Here is a 17222-nt window from a genome sequence, read left to right on the forward strand (position 1 = left end):
TTAATTATAAAGTTGATATTTAAATTACCATCATTGGGCATAGTAAGAATTGGAATTTGAGTAATAGAACCATTCCTGCCTTCAACACGACCAGCTCTCTAAGGTACATAAAATGTAATCTTTTTTTCACATTTTTAATATCATATAAAATAACTCTTTATAGCAAAAATAGATTTTTATTTTATTTTAAATCAAAGAGTCCTAACCTCATATATGGTTGCTAAATCTGTGTACATATAACCAGGGAAACCACGACGACCAGGTACTTCTTCACGAGCAGCGGAGACCTATAGTTGTTTTTAATAAATGAAAAATAAACTATTATAAACGCTTTCTTATTTTATTATTTAATATGAACTTTAGATAATATCTGATATAAATTATAAATAAAAATAAGAAACATTTTATTAGTGATATCTTTTATTAAATTAAAAGATAAAACCTCTCTCAATGCTTCAGCATATGAGCTCATATCTGTTAAAATAACAAGCACATGTTTTTCACACTGATAAGCAAGATACTCTGCAGTTGTTAGAGCTAATCTTGGAGTGATTATTCTTTCAATTCTATAAAGAAAAAAAAAAAAGAAACTTAGGTCACAGTATTAATTATATTTTAAATTTGAATTAGTTAAAATTAACTTAATTAGTTAAAAAAAACTAAAAAAATTTTGTTAAATGTTTTTTTTTTTTTTTGTATAAAAAATAAGTTATTTCTTTTTATTTAAAACAACTATTGTTTTTAAAATGTCCACAATATTTTGGTTTTTTTGAGACCTAAGTTCATACACTTTTGGAGAAACTCTTTTTTATTAAAAAGTCTGATCTTATAAAAAATCTTTAAAAAATGATCTCATGAAAATGATGTCTGCAAGCAAGGTAAAGTCTATGAAGGTGATTTTCGAAGGCAATGGTAGGCAATGGCATTTAATATTTGTGGCAGTTTTATCCATATGTGAATTGCTTGATTGTTTGTAAACTTAGAGCAATTTGCTATTATCTAAGGGTTATTGAAAATAATTTGAGATAACAGAAACCATTTTAAAATTGTTTACTTTTAAAAAATTAAAAATTGCTCCTAGAATATGTTTTTCTTGTTAAAAATATCCTTCTTTATGAACTTCAAGATTAGCAGTTTGATTGTCAAACTTTTTACTTCATTTTCTTTTTGAAACTATTGACTTTTGAAACTGGTGATTTTTCAGTAGAGTACAAAATACATCTTTCCTGTTTCTCCAAACCCATCTTTCTAGTTGGTTTTTGATTAAGTAAGAAGTCAATATGTTCCCTATTTGAAGCTGCACGACAGCAATCATTTAAAATTGTTTCAACAATATTAGCTATAGAAAGCAGCAGAGCTTTTTGTTTAGCTATTTCACTTGAAATTTTCCTTTTAAAATACTTATTCAGTGCCACACCTTTGTCATAAAGGATTTTTGTTTCATCAACCACTTCATAAGTTATTGCTGAAATCAAAATGCCCAGGAGAGCAATGGTTTTAGAGCATTTTGAAAGGTAACAGAACATTCTGGAGGGTTCCAGAATATTCTAAAAAGTTCAGGAACATTCAGGAAATTCCTAGAAAACATCTTTAAAAGTTATATTTGTGTAAAACCCTTATACATTACAGTTTCAATTTAGTTCTGTTACTTAATGGTGTGGAAAACATAAACTACAGCTGCGTTGAAAAGGAAATTGTTTTTTCAGCCTTAAATTTAAATTTTTTTAAAAACAAACATAAAAAAAAACAAATATAAAAACAACTCACGTTGGATCATTAGCTAAGTTCAAAAACAAACACACATTTTCCATAGATCCATTTTCTTCAAAATCACGCTTAAAAAATCGGGCAGTTTCCATATTTACCTAAAATTTATGCAGCAAAATATAATCTATAAGTAAAAATACATTTGCTAAACATTCAATCTACAATATCTCACACTTCCTTGGAGCAATCTTAAGATGCATTAAGTCAAGTTACAAGTAAGAATTAGTGCTGACATTTAATATTTAAATTTAATAAATCCATGAAAATAAAATAATTGGATTAAACATAAAAGTCTTGCACTTACACCCATAGCAGCAAAGACAATAGCAAAGTTATCATCGGAGTAGTCCATTGTTCCTTTACCATGTTTAACCAAACCAGCTTGGCGGCAAATTTGTGCTGCAATCTATAAAATGAATGTTAATTATATTAAATATTAATCAATTTGATGCAACTATCAAATTATTTAAATTTATTTAGAAATGACATAATTTTTTTTTTGTTATTTCACCTCCTCAAGGCCCAGAAGGCCACTACAGATAAGGAGGCTACTTAATTGTGGTTATAACCCTCTCTCAACTCTATAACTCCAAAACACAAACCTTGACAAACAAGGCCACTGATTAGTTGCACCCTTCACATAGGCCAGTCGGCAGGTTAGAGGGACACTGGTTTCTAGTAGCACATTCAACCGTTGATAAATGAAAAAAAGGGTTGTTTAAAAATGCTGGCATTTTTGGTGTGGATTTGACAAGTTTATAATGTTTGCATTTTCGGATAGTTGGGTCTAATGGTCTTATATGCTGTTAATCTTAGATCAAAACAAAGTGTTAGAAAAACTTACAAGCATCTCAAAATGGCTGAAAATTGGACTTTTTAGGGGAGTGGGCATTTTGCTTTTAGATATATTTGAGTTCTAAAATGCAACAAGCTGCCTATATTTTGCCTATTTATTGCAGACAGTAGTAGCTAATCAGAAAATTTTATCTGTAAAGATTTGTGGATGAATAGAATAATGCTACAGTTGGTTTCATTTTGGCATATTTTAGCAATTTTTTTCTAATTTAATACAAGTTAATAAAAACAACTTTTTAAAAGAGAGAACTATCCAGAAAATAGTTCTAAAAAAAATAAGACACTTGTTGAAAGTGAGAAAAAAGTTATACAGCTCTGAAGTAGTCTGTTTTGACCATTTGTAAATTAAGAGGGGCCACTGTTTCTAAGGCTATAATTTCTGAACTGTTGTACTTGGAAGTCTGAAATTTAAAATTTAACCTATCTACATAATACACATAACAATATGTAAAAATCAGGAAAATCATATATAGTGACCCACAAAGTTTTTTTCAAATTGGTTGAAATATAATGATTTGACCCATGTATCATTTTACAACAAACTGTTTTAAAGATTCAAAAGATGACTATCTTGTTTTACAGATTGAGAAGTTGAGTATTTTAAAGCAACTTTAATAAAAAAAGATAATTATTAAACAATTTACTAATATAAATTCTATAAAACCACATTTGTTTTAATAATTTGTTAAATTTACATTTTTTTTTTTTAATATTTATTAGCAAAGTGTTTAATCATATACTACAATTGAAGTTTTAATTAACAAAAATCATGTTAAACCTTTCTTAGAGAAACTATACACTCTTTTAAACTCATTGTCTAGTAAGGTTTGCTGAAACTTTGCCATAAAAACAGAACTTATGTTTGCTGTCATTGCAGGAATCAGAGCTCAGTAATTATATAAGTTTCATTAATGAATCTTTTATTAATTCTCCTTTAGAAGAGAGGGAGGAAGACTGATTCCAAAGCAACATGTTAAAAAAAGTAAAAAAGACACGCAATAAATATTTATGAAAAGTTTGATAAAAATATGACATTGTCAAAATATCGTCAAAAAAAAGATGACTCAATATGAGATAATAAAAGCATTGCTAATAATAGTAAAAAATTGATCTCTAAAGAGCTGATTACAAACAACAACTGCAAAAATAAAGAAAAGAATAAAGCGACTTCCAAACAACAAAAAGGAATTAAAGGTTTCGTTCTTGACTGAATCCATTATATTACATAAGAGGCATAATTTTTCAGAAAGACAAAATAACATCAGCCTAAAAACCACCAAAAAGAAAATCACAAAAGACCTCAGTCTTTAAATTATAACCGGAATCCCAATCAGCTTTAAAGAAACAAGTGTGATGATAGGATGGATCAAATGTAGAAAAAGTTCATGATAAAAGTTTTAGTGAGTTCGTAGCATGGTTTAAACTACCTAGAGGAAAATGAGGGAAAACTAAACACAAGCTAAGGTCAGAGAAAACTCTGGAGGAAAAATAAATGATAAGAGTTGCCTGAAAAACACAATGTTGAAATAGGTACAAGGTACAAATAAGCCTGATAAATTTTGCAAAATGTAAGATTTGATGGATGGAAAATTACTTTAAAGACCACAAATACCTGTAATAAACAACTGTAGTAAAAATGGTTTTTATTTATTGGAAAATATTACTTTATTCTCCCCAGATCCTCTCTTTTCCATTCTTTAAATTAGAGTAATCTTTTGAGTAGTTCATTATTGACCACAAACATTTTATAATTAAATTAGTTTATCTGTAGCTTTTCATCTGTAAATTTTTTTAGACATTTTGTATAGTTATTTTGAAGAATAATTAAACTGCAGGCCATGTTAACATCAAACACATTCACCGTTACCGAAAATTCATAACCCTATGTAGCAGCCCCATAGAAACAGCATGGTGTGCATGAAATCTCATGATGTCAGGATCACATCTTGACGGCAACAAGGTAAATGGCAGGTTTTTATTTTTGTTGCCTTTTTAGAGCATTCAAAAAATTTTTTTTTAACTACTGAGTGTAATAAATATTCTGCAACAGGTTTTCTTTTAAAAAAAGATTTTCATTTTCTTTTGTTCTTCGAAACTGACATACAACGCACTTTATTATACTAATTTAAAAATTTTAAATTTAACTTCTGAAAAAAGGTTATACTAATAGACACTAGATAATCGGTCGAGTCTTGATTTCTCGTCTGGTATCGGTGCAATACCAAACAGTATCGATATCGAAATCAGGCAATGCTGGTGTCAAAAGTATTGTTAATGTTGGTACCATTTGGTATCGCTTTGATACCTTACAGTATCAATATTGAGATCACTCGATACAGGTGTCGAAAGTATCGGTTATGTTGGGATCGTTTGGTCTCAGAGCGATACCTTACAGTATTGAAATCGAGATCACGCGATACTAGTATCAAAAGTTATGTTGATATTGTTTTGTACCAATAGTATCATTTGGTATTGCAACTCGGGTTACATGAGAACTCGCATTTTATTTTTATAAACGATCAGTAAATTAAAATAGTAAATTTGTATAATAAATGAGATGTATATAACTGACTCAATTATTATAAAAGGAATTCTCAAAGATGGTTGTACGACATCATGTTTATCATTTAATTCCTCAGCTAGTATATTTGTTTTAATTCAAATTAATTGTGTGGTATCACTTCTGTATTTTAATTTCTTATCTGTTATTGTTATTACAAATTTTTTACCATGATTAAAAGGAAAGAAAAGATTTTGTTTAACATTTATTTCTATATTAAATTATTACAAATAATTAAATTATGTTAAACAGTGTGTAAGGGGCAAACAAAAAGGAAAGAGGGGTGGTATTCGGGGTAACTACCCACCCCTCTACCTAAGAAATGTCAGACTTATTAAATAGGGCTTGAATGCAATTAAAAATTTTAATCGCAATTAATTGCATGATTAAATTTTTTGATCATAATTAATATCGCGATTAATCAAACACTAAATTAATAAAAGAAACAAGCAGGAAAAGTTTTTTAAATCATTTGATCTATTTACATGCAAATGATAAAACATCATAAAAAAGTTCTAATTATAGTTTCTACTGTTTCTAATACAACCAATAAAAATAAAGTATTTAAAAATTTTAAATAAAAAATTTCTTAAAGCCAGTCTTTTAAACATAATAACATGTTCAGTGAATCTGGCATCAATGATGATCTGTGGAAGATTGTAGCTGCAGTCGGATGCTGCTGTTTAAATGACATCTGTCAAACCTGGATCTGTAACAATGTTGAGTGGTCGACAGCTACTGGCAACCCAGCAAACAATGGCTTCCGTAATTTCCTTTAATTTATCTGCAGAAATTTATTTATTTATGCCATTTTGTGATTTAATACTGTCACCAATTTTAAGTTTTTTTGACGAACTCACGATCTTGCTTTGATTTTTACTGGTTGTTTCGAAGAACACGTGTTTACTGTTCATATGATACTGAAGCGTTGTTAGACTTCGGTGATATGCAAATTCCTTGGAACAATATTTACAGATGACCAACTTTTTTGACTTGTCTTTAAAAATAAAGTCTCTGTTGAGGATAGATTGATTGCTGTTTGAACCCATAATTTAAATTATTAATAAATAAATTTTGTTAGGATAAGATATTAAAATTTTGGAAATTTAATAAATTAATTGACAAAATAACAAACAATTTCGAAAACAAAAAGTGTAAGGTTAGAGAGACAAATTTGAGACAAATAAAACAAAATGGTGTCATCACATGAGTAAACATTGATTAGAAATAAGAAAGTGGTATAGAAATTTCATTAATGCTCAAAAATTATTTTTTGATGCAAATATTAGTATCACCAAAAAAATTTATGAGTTAAAAAATTTGATGTGTTAATTTTTTTAACTTGAGTTAAATTATTTGCGCCTTAACGCGTTTTTAACATGTTAACTTTGCAAGCCCTATTATTAAAATATTATTGATAAAATTAAAAAAATAAGAAAAGATACAAAAAATTGTAATTCAAAATTTTATTCTTTTTCTCAAAAAAAAAAAAAAAGTATTTATATAACCATTCATTATATATTAGCAAACTATTTTATAACCTTTCTTAACTCATTCTAAATGATCAAATTAAAGAGTGGTTTATTTAAAAAAAAGGTAAATCCTATTTTTATATTTCTTTTGGTCGGACTACCCCCCTAGAACAATGACCTGGATCCGCCCCCGGTGTGTGTAGTTTCTCATGTTATTATTCCAACTCTATTGAATTTTTATTCCATTCAGGCAAAAATTTTCTGTGCAGAATTAATCTCCAAGGAAATAGATTTGCAATAATTAAAGAGAGTTTTTCATATAATTCTCCAAAGGGAATTGCTTGTGATGCAATCGTAAACGATTATTCTAAAAGAGTATTATAAATGATTATTCAAATGAAATTGATTTCATAACAGTCATTACAGTTATTTAAATTTAATTGTGTGATATTGCATCCATATTTTAATTTCTCATCTGGTACCCCTACTTTAATTAAATCTCTGGTGGTATTGTAATTCTTGCCTGGTCTTTCGTTCTGTGTTCAACATTCAACAACTAAACTTTAGTTTTAAACAATTAAACATAAGTATACTTTAGCTATAAAAAAAAACTAATCTTCACTCATTATGCCTTTTACAACATCTTTAATCTGGGATATTTTAAGAAAAATATAGGTAAACACTACTTACTAAGTATTGTTTATAATTTATCTGAAAAGGTAATAATTACCTATAATTACCGGCACTCAAAGCACAGTGTGCTAAACTAACTGCCAGGTTTTATGTTTGCCCACTCTGAATTTTTTTGTTTCATATATAGATACCTACTAATTGTAAAAAAAAAAAAATTAAATTCAGGCCTATCAAAGGATCTTTTTTTGGTTATAATATCTCTGAAATTATTTAACTCATTTTAAACTGTTTAGATGTAAAATTTACAGTACATGCCCCCATAATTATCAAAATATTAATAGAAGAAAGTCCTAAAATACCAGCGAAAGTACAGCAAAGGAAAAAACAACAAATGGACTATAGCCAAAGTATTGTAGATTGTTAAAAAAACAATAACTAAATCTCTAAAAAGCAATACTGATAATATCAACATTAGTACATAAACAATGCCACACGATACGAGACCATCCTTCTCGGTATCGAGTGGTATCGAACCGATACTGACAGTATCAACATTAGTATATAAGTGATACCAAGCGATACGAGACCATTCTTCTTGGTATCGACTTATATGATACCGATTATCTAGTGTTTAATTATTATATTACTAAATATAATATCTAAATATTATATCTAGTGTCTAATTATTATTTTGAACATATGTGTTCAGCATTAAAATGCTGAACACATATGTTCAAAATGTCTTTCTATCTCAGGAAAAAGCATTCCTCATCATTGTACAAAGAAAACATGAGATTTTTAGCTGCAAAAGAAGCTGCTATTTGTTCTGCATAGTTGCAGAAAAAAAAGCAGCACCTGAAATATCTGTTAAAGATACTTCACCTTAAGGAACAATACTTACTAAAGCTAAAGGTGGACAACCTTTCCCAATCACTCCTGATAGTGCTGGAATTTTTTAAAGGAATAGTCTAACTTCATGTTTGCCATTCTTAATCATATTATAGTGAACTAAACATTCACTTAAATGTTTACGAAATTGAAATTCGAAAGTTTCAAGTTAATTTCTTCATTCAAACAGACATTCTCACTGAGTAAGGTGAAGCATAACAAAAAGGATGCTTCATGCTCAGGATGCAAAAATAGTGGTTTATTGTAAAAATTTACAAGACCTGATTAATGAAGTTCTTTTATTGAAAAAAGTGTTTAGCACTTGCACTTCTTTGTCAAAGTCAGAATTGATGGTGGAGGAGGATTTCTGTCAAAATGACAGCAGTTCTCTTCCAACAAAGAAAAACTTAACAATGAATACATCCAGATACAGTGATTGCAATCATCAGCTAATCATAGCAGAGGATTTGCCTAAAACCTATTAAAATGTCCAAAAAGTTATTTTACTGATCAATCTGAATCGCAATGATTTTATCATCTTTTGTGACTTGAAGTTGGCTAACATTCTCTATGGACTCCATTCTCACTAATCATCACATCCCTGTACTTGGTGTGATGCTTCATCAAGTAATCTAGCTATATCTATAAGGCTTTGTTCATTTGAATTAAGTCTTCCTGATTTAGCAAAGTTACTTGATTTAGCTTTGTTCATCCTCCTATACCTGCTTTAATTGATAAGCACCTTGTTTTGGATCTCATTCCACCCATGGAATTGGATTTATTGCAAGGAGTTGTCAATCATCTTTTTAAGATCTTAAAAGCAATATGGCTGCATACAGATGAGTGGCTTAAGGCTTTACATGTAAAGGTTTTACATGTAAAACCAACCTTATCATGGTGGCCAGTTTGCTGAAAATGATTACCACAAACTTCTGAAGGACATTAATAGTTTTCTAAATTTTACAGAGAAAAAATCAACAGCTTACATTCATCCTATAATCAAAACTTTTTGGAAATTTGATGCTGCTGACACAGCTTGCTTTGGATCAACTCTTATTGACAAATTTTCAAAGAAAAATTGACATGTTCAAAGATTTGTTTTTGGCAAAGCCATCTGGAAGTGTTGCACTAAAAGTGCTTGCTGTATTTTTCCCAGTCAGAGATTTCATTTAAAGGAAAAAAGTATCATTGGGAGTCTACAGTGAGCAAACAACAGAGACTTTGCACAACCACTTCAACCAACACTGGCAAATATACAAGAGACCCACAACACATTAATTTAAAATTTTTGAATGCTGTAAAAATGCATTTAAAAAGCATTAGCTTTGTTGCTGATATAGAACAAAAAGTAAAATATGATTTTTCAAGAAAAAATAGTTAAATTTTAAAAATTTTTGTTTTTGCGATTATGGTCTTTTATGCCCACCATGCTGTTTCTCTGGGTCAGCTACATTGGGTTATCATGAATTTTTGGCAACAGTATCATAAAATTAACTAAAAACAGTTTTTTTAGTTAATTTTTTTAAAATAAAAAACATTAATTTAAAAATATATTTATTATTTAATAAGTTTATCCTCAAAAAATGTTACTATAAATATAACAATTTTTTTTTCACTCTAAAAAACTCTAAGCAAAAGAATGCAATATCATTTGAAACGAACTATAACTACATTGGAATGAACATAATTTAAATCAACTGCTGAATCAACATAAACACTAAATCAAAACTGACATGACAGCTAAATTGAAATCAAAAATGAATTGAGATTTTTTAAACATATTTTGAAATAATTTATAAAACAGTTTAATTTTATATTAGTAGTTACTAAATGTTGGTGTAATAGTAATCAAAAAAAGTTTGTTTCATAGATAATAAATATTAACTAAAAATGTTTCATAGATAATAAATATTAACTAAATAAAATTAATATTAACTAAAAAAACAATATTAACTAAAAAAGTAAATCTTATTATTAGTGAGTAAATCTTATATTTAACAAAAAAGATTTAAAAAAGAATTTAAAAATCAAAAAAGATTACAAAATTTTTTTTAAACAATTCAATTTTAGCTTCAGTTAAAAGTAAGGAAACAAGCACAAAGCTCACAATGTAAACCTTGTGCCACATAATTCTTCAAAACAGGGCCTGAATCAGCCTAATTTTTTAGGTTGATGTAACTTTAACTATCAAAGATTTTTTTTGTGGACTTTTTTTGTTTTTTTACTTTTAAATTTCAAATTTCAATTTCATAAGTAATGATTATTTAGAAATATCACATATAACATGTTGCCAAAAAGTAAAGTTGGCTTTTTATCTTAGGTCAGTGGTAGACTGGAAAAAAAATCTCAGCACAAAATAAATTAAAAAATTAAAAGATCGGAGTGTCACATTTACTAAACAAAATATAATTTGCATCAATTATATAGAACATTGTGAAAAGCATTACAAAACCTGATTTTATTATCAAAATTTATTCGTATTTGACTCTACATCAAAACATCAACATTAATTTGTTTATTCAACTTTTTAAAGTTAACTTTTAAGTCAAGTTTTCTATTCAAAATTAATTTGTTACCCTAACCCTAAAATGAATATAGTCACCCCAAAATGTGGGATTATCTTAGAAAAAGTTAAAAACATGCAGTTTGAAGTAAAATTATGAGCTCTACATGTTGCAATACTCAGATATCTTATGTCCTAGATGTTTTATGATATTATTATATTTTATGATATTAGATATTTTATGTCCTACTATTACTTTGGGAAATGTGAAATGATGTGAAAAAGAAAATTGTAATTCATCAGCATTTCTTTTTTATAGTAAAATTTTTTACTTTTTTAAAATCATTTCTAAATATTTTATAATTTACAATCATTTTAAGAAATTTAACTTCAGACAAACTTTACTGATTCCCCAGATTTATAGTTTGCCTACAAATAAGAACTTTCAGGAGCAAAAATTCTTACAGAAGAATCTAAAAGTGGTGGCAAACCTGTAATATCAAATACTGTTTATAGTTTGAGCCTTAGTTTGATTGCAAATAACTCAAAACCAAAGTTTGATTGCAATAAAGTCTTTTAAATTTATGAAACAGCTTAACCAGTATAAAAATGATATAATAAAAAAATATATAAAAACAAAATAAAAATATTACTAAGAACATAATATATATAATTGCAATATAAATGTTTTTTTTTAATAGTTAACGAATAGTAAATAATGGCTGACTAACAGTTATTTCGTAAAACAAGCAAAAAGAAATTGATTAAAAAAACTAAAAGTATTTAAAAATACAAAAAATAAAACTCACATCATTATGTGGTAGACCAGCAGCAGAAAATATTGGAATTTTTTGTCCACGAGCAATGCTTAATATAAAAAAATAAGAGTATTACTGAAAAGATTAGGTTTTTATGCAAATAACATAGAAAATAATGCATCATAAACAAAAATTTTAAAAACTTTTTTTTAAACGAAAAAAAAAAGCAATAATAATATTAAAAAGTTTTATTATTATAAAAAACCTTTTTTTAATTTTCAATAATTTGCAAATAAATTATAGGGAATATTAAACTTGTCTAATGGTTTTAAGGCCAGTTGGTAGTAAGGTTTCCAGAACTATATGTTAGCTCTCAAAGGGGCTGATTCCATCAATAGTTGTAAAATATCAGAAAATTAACATGTTGCGACTAATTTTTGGTAGACTAAGATGAGTTTAACAGTGGCTGTAAATTTAACTTAATTAAATAACAAAATTTTTAATTAAAAACATTTTAAAAATAAAATATATAGTGGCGTTTTTAACTTACTACTTAAAATACAACTTGATAAAAGCGAAAATAATAGATACATGCTTATTTAAAACTTAATTTAAACCATTTTTAATAAACAGTAATAAAAATTTAGTCATTTAAATTTAAATTACGTAACACAAAAAAAATTAAAAGTATTGAACTAATTTAAGTTTTAAATACAAATGTCTTTTCATATAATTATAATTTGCTTTCTCGCTTGGACCTATTTCAGTGCTTTAAACTTTTTAAATATAAAAATAAGCAAAAACGTAACACAAAATAATGTTTACAAAATAATAAATCATTTCAATAAAAAAGTGATCTAAATATATATTAAAATATGCCTAAGAAGGCCTGAATTTAACCTATGAAAATTATTTAATAATTCAAGTTTTCGAGTTTTTTAATTCAAGTTTTTCATTCAAGTATTTATTAATTCAAGTTCAAGAATTTTACCTATGCAAACTATTTATTAATTTAAGTTTTAACTACTAAAGTCTTTTCTTATAATTACTTGCTTGGAGTTATTTCAATGGGATTTTTTCAATTTAGAAAAAAAAATTTCACAAAGAAGAAGAGTAATGAATAAAAGTTTTGTAAACAAAAATAGGAGGAAATATAAATAACATCATCAACCATTCTAATAAAAAAGTGATCTAAATATATATTAAAAAAGAGAAATATATATTAAGATAATAGATTTAGAATTAAAAAAAGAAATTTGGTCAAATACAACACTCTTCTTGACAATATTTTTGGGAAACGTTACAATGCTTGAATAAATATCAGAAAAACAGCAATTGCTGATGATTGTTTTTATGATGTATTAATGATATGACACAAAATATTACAGTGTAAAACTTAAAAAACTAATACTATAACATAATCAATTTTATTTTATCCACAACCTTTTTATCTAAATATCAAAAAAAACCCCGCAAAAATGCTTGAACATAACAAAAATAAATATAGCAAATATAAAAATATTTGTGGATTTTCTTGAGAATGTAGAAAAAGTAAAAAATAGTAGAAGACCCATATTCAGATTAAAAGTGAAAGCTCCATGCATAAATCCTGCATGGCTTCTGTGGCCACAACTCTGACCTGATTTCTTAAGGTGTCACACACTATCTATGATTAAGACTAATACTCTTATTTAAAACATGATAATATCTAAAAATGTTAAAGATTAATATTTTTAGATATTATTGTTATCAGACCATTATCCTTTGATTCACACGGACTCCAATAGTCACATGTGTAGCTTAGACATGTAAATAATAAATTACACACTTGCATATCAATTCACTCATTTGTCATGAAATTAGGTTTAACTTTTATGTGCTTCATATTCACATATATATTTTGTTCCTAACTTTATTTCCTCAGTAGACCAACATAGGATTAAACAGAATGAATTAAGTGACCTGATCAGAGACCTTATTTGTCAAACTGCAAAGTAGAATTTCAATCTTCTAACTACAGTAGTGGAATCTGTTGCTGAAGAGAATGGTTAGACCACTATAAAGTAAAAGTATAGCCCTCCCAGATTTTTTTTTCTGGATCCAGAGACAAAAGTCTCTGGATCCGGAAAAAAAAAAGTGGAACACATCCCACTCGTGGGACCAGTAGAAGGTTTTATAACCACCATTTCATATAAAGTTGGTAAGATGTTGATGTAAAAAGGTATTGTCTGAGGTTAAGTACCATTATTCTCATATTGCTAAACTTTATATTTCATCTCAGAAGTTTGGCTCAAGGCACATCTTTTTAGGAAATCTTTATTAGAATCATCAACAAAAGCTTAACATTCTCTACCAATCTTCTTGTACATGTAATTGATCTTATTACCTCACTTAAAGATAAGTTAAAATTACTTGCAAAAACATTTTTTCTAAATTAAATCATTATAACCATACTTTCCCTGTCGTCTATTGAACGCCCAACATATCATCTCTTGTTTTATCAACCAAAATCAATTTTGTTGTGAGACAACTGTTCCTCTTAAAATCTCATCTTTGGTTTAAACATTAGGAATTCATAAGAGTGCTTATTAGGGTTATGACTTTTTTTCAACCCCAGTTGTCCTGTAGTTTGATGAACTTTTACCAAAGAAGCACAAAATGAACTATTATTTGCATATGTTTTGAAAAAAGTTCACCCCGCCATTGAAAAATCGATTTTAACAAAAAACCAATTTTTCAATGGCGGGGTGAATTTTTTTCAAAAGATATGCAAATAATAGTTCATTTCACGCTTTTTAGGTAAATGTTCATCAAACTACAATACAGGAGCATGCGGTTGAAAAAAAGTCATAACCCTAGTGCTCATTTTATCTACATAAGAGTGACCATTTTATCTACATAAAAGTGCACACTTTATCTACATAAGAGTGCACACTTTATCTACATAAGAGTGCACACTTTATCTACATAAGAGTGCACACTTTATCTACATAAGAGTGCACATTTTAACAGCACTTATAAACTAATTTCAAACTATTTGAATCACAAAAATGTAAATAAAGTGCTTGAAGCAAAACCAATGCTTCATTAAATGCTTAAGCTAAGCATTTATATAAATTAATTCTTAATTTATATAAATGCTTCATTAAATTTAAGTGATTCTAACATTTATAAAAATAATCAAAATACAACTTTAAAACCTCAAAACTTATCAAACAGAATTTTAATTTTTAAATTTGATTGCATGCTAACATGTTCATAAATTATAAGCTTTAGTTGTATAATTAATATATTTAACTAAACAAGATGATGTTCATATTATGCACTATTTTTGATTAAACAAGAATGATGTTTTAAACAAACAATAGTTGCCATTAGTTAAAAAAAAAGTTTATTATTAGGTTAATTATAAAGTTAATTTTTGGTTAGACTCATTGCAGCTTGGTAAGAAAAGTTTACCTCAACCTTTTTTATGCTCTTTCAAATAAAAGTTATTTTTTGTAATAAGACCCAATGATCTTTTTACTGAACACCATCATGAAAGTAGTACTTAATGCGGTGATTTCCCATTACCTTTATTATAAGTTTTGCTACTATTTTTTATTTTAATATAATGCATTAAAAATTTATTTAATTTCATTTAAAAATGTTTAAGATACCAATAAACTTAAAATACCTTAACTAAAACAACTTAACACTTAACAAAGTTGCTTCAAAACAATTGCTTTATAAGTAAAATTATATCTGTTATAATAAAAATAAATACCTGTTCATTGTATCTATTGCAGAAATACCAGTTTGAATCATCTCTTCGGGATAAATACGTGACCATGGATTTATTGGTTGACCTAAAAAATACAATTTTTCTAAATCTTCAATTTATATTTGTGCATATACATTTTGTAACAAAAGTTACCCCATAATCCTATTTTAACTTTTCTGTTGTATGGGTTTGAAAAAAATTGAAAAAAAAATTAATAAAACTATTTATTGAAGCTTGAATTGCTCCAAAAAAAGCCTTTCTTGAGTAAAAAGAATTTAAAGAAAAGATTGATACCAGCTAAAAAACATTCAAATGAACTCTTATATCAAGTGAAGTAAAAATGTTTCAAAGTCCTTGCTTTGTTGTGTTTTGGCAAAATCAAATACATTGACAGAATAATGACAAAAAAGATTATACTAATATTAAAAAAAAAAAACTAAGATTGAGCACCAGAAATGCAGGCTTATCCCTATTTTATCTTTTAACAGGATAGACATCTAAAACATACATTTTCTTAGTCACCAGATCTAATTACTTTGTTCATCAGGGTATGTTTTACAAAGATAGAGATAAGGGTTGTAACAACAAATTAAAAAAACTTACAGTAAAACTCCTCAATTACAGTAAAATAATTTTCTTTTTAAATTCATCAAAAATAATTAAAAAAAGATGATTTTTAACTAACAGTGGCATAGTTTTAGAAATTTAAATTGTCTCAATGTGAAACAATTCAACTACCATGTCTTAATTTTAAACAAATTTCAATGTTTGATATCAAAAAGCAAAAAAAATTCTTTATTAAAATAAATTCTTATACTAAAATAAATTCTTATATTACAAACCTTAAATCAAACAAAATTCTTTTTTTTTTACAACTTAATTATATACTACAAGTTAAGAAATGATCTAAAATAACTTACCCATGATATCTAAAAAATCTTCAGCTAATACTGGAGGACCTTTGTCAATTGGTTTGCCAGATCCATTAAACACTCTACCTACAAGTAAAAGATTTTTTCCAGGTATAAATAACAATAAGGCATAATATACAAAACATTTACAGCAAATAAAATTTTACATAAAAACATTTTTTTACTTCTAATAAATATAGAAATATTCTGGAATAAATGACAAATTAATGTCATAATTATTCCAGAATCATTAACACGCACTTGTCAGTAGCCTGTTGACACCTAATATCGTAGGATAGCACTCCTAAAGATTTATTATAAACATGATTGACATCATTAAATAAAATAAGAAATGTAAAATAGATATAGTAAAATTTCAGTTTAGCTTGGCAAACCACCCCAACATTGTTAGTGCATCATACTATTGTTTACAGAATAAAACACGAACAGCTTTATTTGTTAATAAGCATTCTGAGTTAATTTCGGACCAGGGCAAGGTTTATTACTAAGGCTGAAATAAATATTAATAAAATCCATTAAACGTATTACTTTAACTAAAATTCATGTAATATATATATATATATATATATATATATATATATATATATATATATATATATATATATATATATATATATATATATATATATATATATATGTATGTATGTATATATATATATGTATGTATGTATGTATGTATGTATATATATATATATATATATATATATATATATATATATATATATATATATATATATATATATATATATATATATATATATATTGGATCAACCTGTTTTTCAGCAATATCAGGTAGGATGTGATTAGAGGAATCAAAAGATAAGATTGATGAAAAGTTTTTAACAAACAAATCAGTTTTGTCTTTAGGTGAGGTAGCAAAATCTGAACCATGCAAGAGAGGTGGATTAACAGATTTGCCCTTATTATAGACACTGGTAAAGATTTTACAGAAGTCTCAGGCCTAATTTTTAAGATGAAATTCCAGATTTTGTGACCTGAGAATAGCAGCCTTTAGCATTAGATAAAATCTTTTTACAATGGTTTCTAGCAATAGTAAACAGACGTCTGTTTTCTGGAGAATTGTTTTAATG

The 17222-nt window shown here is 27.0% G+C and overlaps 1 protein-coding gene across 1 annotated transcript in view; it reads right to left on the reverse strand.

Moving 5' to 3' along the window:
- The window catches only part of LOC100203652 (V-type proton ATPase subunit B), a 36494-nt gene that overhangs the window by 5023 nt on the left and 14249 nt on the right, over window positions 1–17222 (reverse strand). Inside the window, exons 5-12 of the mRNA XM_065791081.1 lie at window positions 16120–16197; window positions 15203–15284; window positions 11488–11545; window positions 2072–2173; window positions 1768–1865; window positions 443–566; window positions 207–287; window positions 29–98 (exon numbers count right to left, since the gene is read on the reverse strand). Coding sequence (XP_065647153.1) covers window positions 29–98; window positions 207–287; window positions 443–566; window positions 1768–1865; window positions 2072–2173; window positions 11488–11545; window positions 15203–15284; window positions 16120–16197 — 693 coding nt within the window. The remainder of the gene's footprint in view (window positions 1–28; window positions 99–206; window positions 288–442; window positions 567–1767; window positions 1866–2071; window positions 2174–11487; window positions 11546–15202; window positions 15285–16119; window positions 16198–17222) is intronic.

The sequence above is a fragment of the Hydra vulgaris genome, chromosome 02 (assembly GCF_038396675.1).
Source record: "Hydra vulgaris chromosome 02, alternate assembly HydraT2T_AEP".
Lineage (NCBI taxonomy): Eukaryota > Metazoa > Cnidaria > Hydrozoa > Anthoathecata > Hydridae > Hydra > Hydra vulgaris.